General features: G+C 46.7%; 1 gene segment (V, D, J or C); it reads right to left on the reverse strand.

The window, feature by feature from the left end:
• Positions 1–523: 523 nt before the first annotated feature.
• LOC103581179 lies at positions 524–1,013 on the reverse strand. The segment is given in 2 exon segments: positions 524–840; positions 965–1,013. Coding segments are annotated over 2 exon segments (366 nt in total).
• Between the last annotated feature and the right edge of the window lie 393 nt (positions 1,014–1,406).

Here is a 1,406-nt window from a genome sequence, read left to right on the forward strand (position 1 = left end):
AGCTGAGAGCATCAGCATCCCCACCTCTGGGCTTCACAGTCAGGTCTGAGCACCACATGGTTAGGCAGCCTGTACCTTTAGTGGCAGATGCTGTTGAGATTCTAAGGAAGCACCAGAGAATCCCCCCATTTCTAGCATCTGCTTCCCTAACTATCACATCACCTTGACTTTGAAAAGTTGGGATTTGGCCCAGAATTCCTAGTATTAAAAAAATTCCTGTTTGAAATACCAAAAGTAGCTTCTTCTTTGTTCCATGATCTCACACTGAGGCTACAGTCCAGACTTCAGAGGTAATGATCTCTGCCCTTCTTTTAGTCAGGAGATGTCTTGTTAAGTCTGTGCTGCTAGGGCTGAGAAGAGGGAAAGAAAATTTGTAGAGAAGCCTCCCTGCCCCTTCTACCAAACGTTCTCATGACCCTCAGAGACCGGCTGCATCTTAGAAATGCTCTCAGCAGATGGAGGAACCAGGAGGAGCAGCTGCGGCAGCCCAGCCTCACACTTCTGCTTCTCTGTTGGTTTATGTTCAGGCTTGTAACACTGTGAGAGGTCTACTATCATGCTGTTGACAGTAATAAGTTCCAACATCATCAGCCTCCAGGCTGCTGATGGTTAGAGTGAAATCTGTCCCAGATCCACTGCCACTGAACCTTGATGGGATCCCATTTTGCAAACTAGATGCCTTATAGATCAGGCGCTTAGGAGCTTTCCCTGATTTCTGCTGATACCAATTTAAATAACTGCTAACACTCTGGCTGGCCTGGCAAGTGATGGTGACCATATCTCCTATAGATGCAGACAGGGAGGATGGAGACTGTGTCATCTGGATGTCACATCTAGCACCTGATATTGGAAACATAAAGACAAACATCCACACAATTAATCATGTTACAAGGGGACCTCCCTGAAGAGCTAGCCGGTACTGACCTCCCAGAATGAGTAAATTCCTATCGCTCTCCTTACTTACCTGGGAACCAGAGCAGCAGGACCCCAAGGAGCTGAGCAGAGGCCCCCATATCTATGGTGTGTGCTCACTTGGACTAGCTCTCAACAGGCTATGACTAGCCTGTGAATAAATCTTCAGGACACTGGGCTGTGGTCTAGGCATATGCAAATCTGCACAGCTGAAAACATGACTGATCTCAAGAACTCAGCACAGGGCCAGGTGTCCCAAGACTGACTACAGCAGCACAAATTTGCGTACAGAGAATGTGTTTCTCCCTGGGGGCCATGGAGCAGAATTATTCTGCTGTCCTGTGGGTAGAGTGTTATTCTGCTGTCTTTATGGTTCATGACCTACTTTTCTCCTTTACTTTTCCTCAGAGGAAGGGCTTTTCAGAGCAACACATCTCTAGAAACTACAAGAAATTTGAAAAACTCTCATTTGCTACATGTGGACATTTACGGAA

This window comes from Galeopterus variegatus, unplaced genomic scaffold, assembly GCF_000696425.1.
Source record: "Galeopterus variegatus unplaced genomic scaffold, G_variegatus-3.0.2 Scaffold12508, whole genome shotgun sequence".
Classification (NCBI taxonomy): Eukaryota; Metazoa; Chordata; class Mammalia; order Dermoptera; family Cynocephalidae; genus Galeopterus; species Galeopterus variegatus.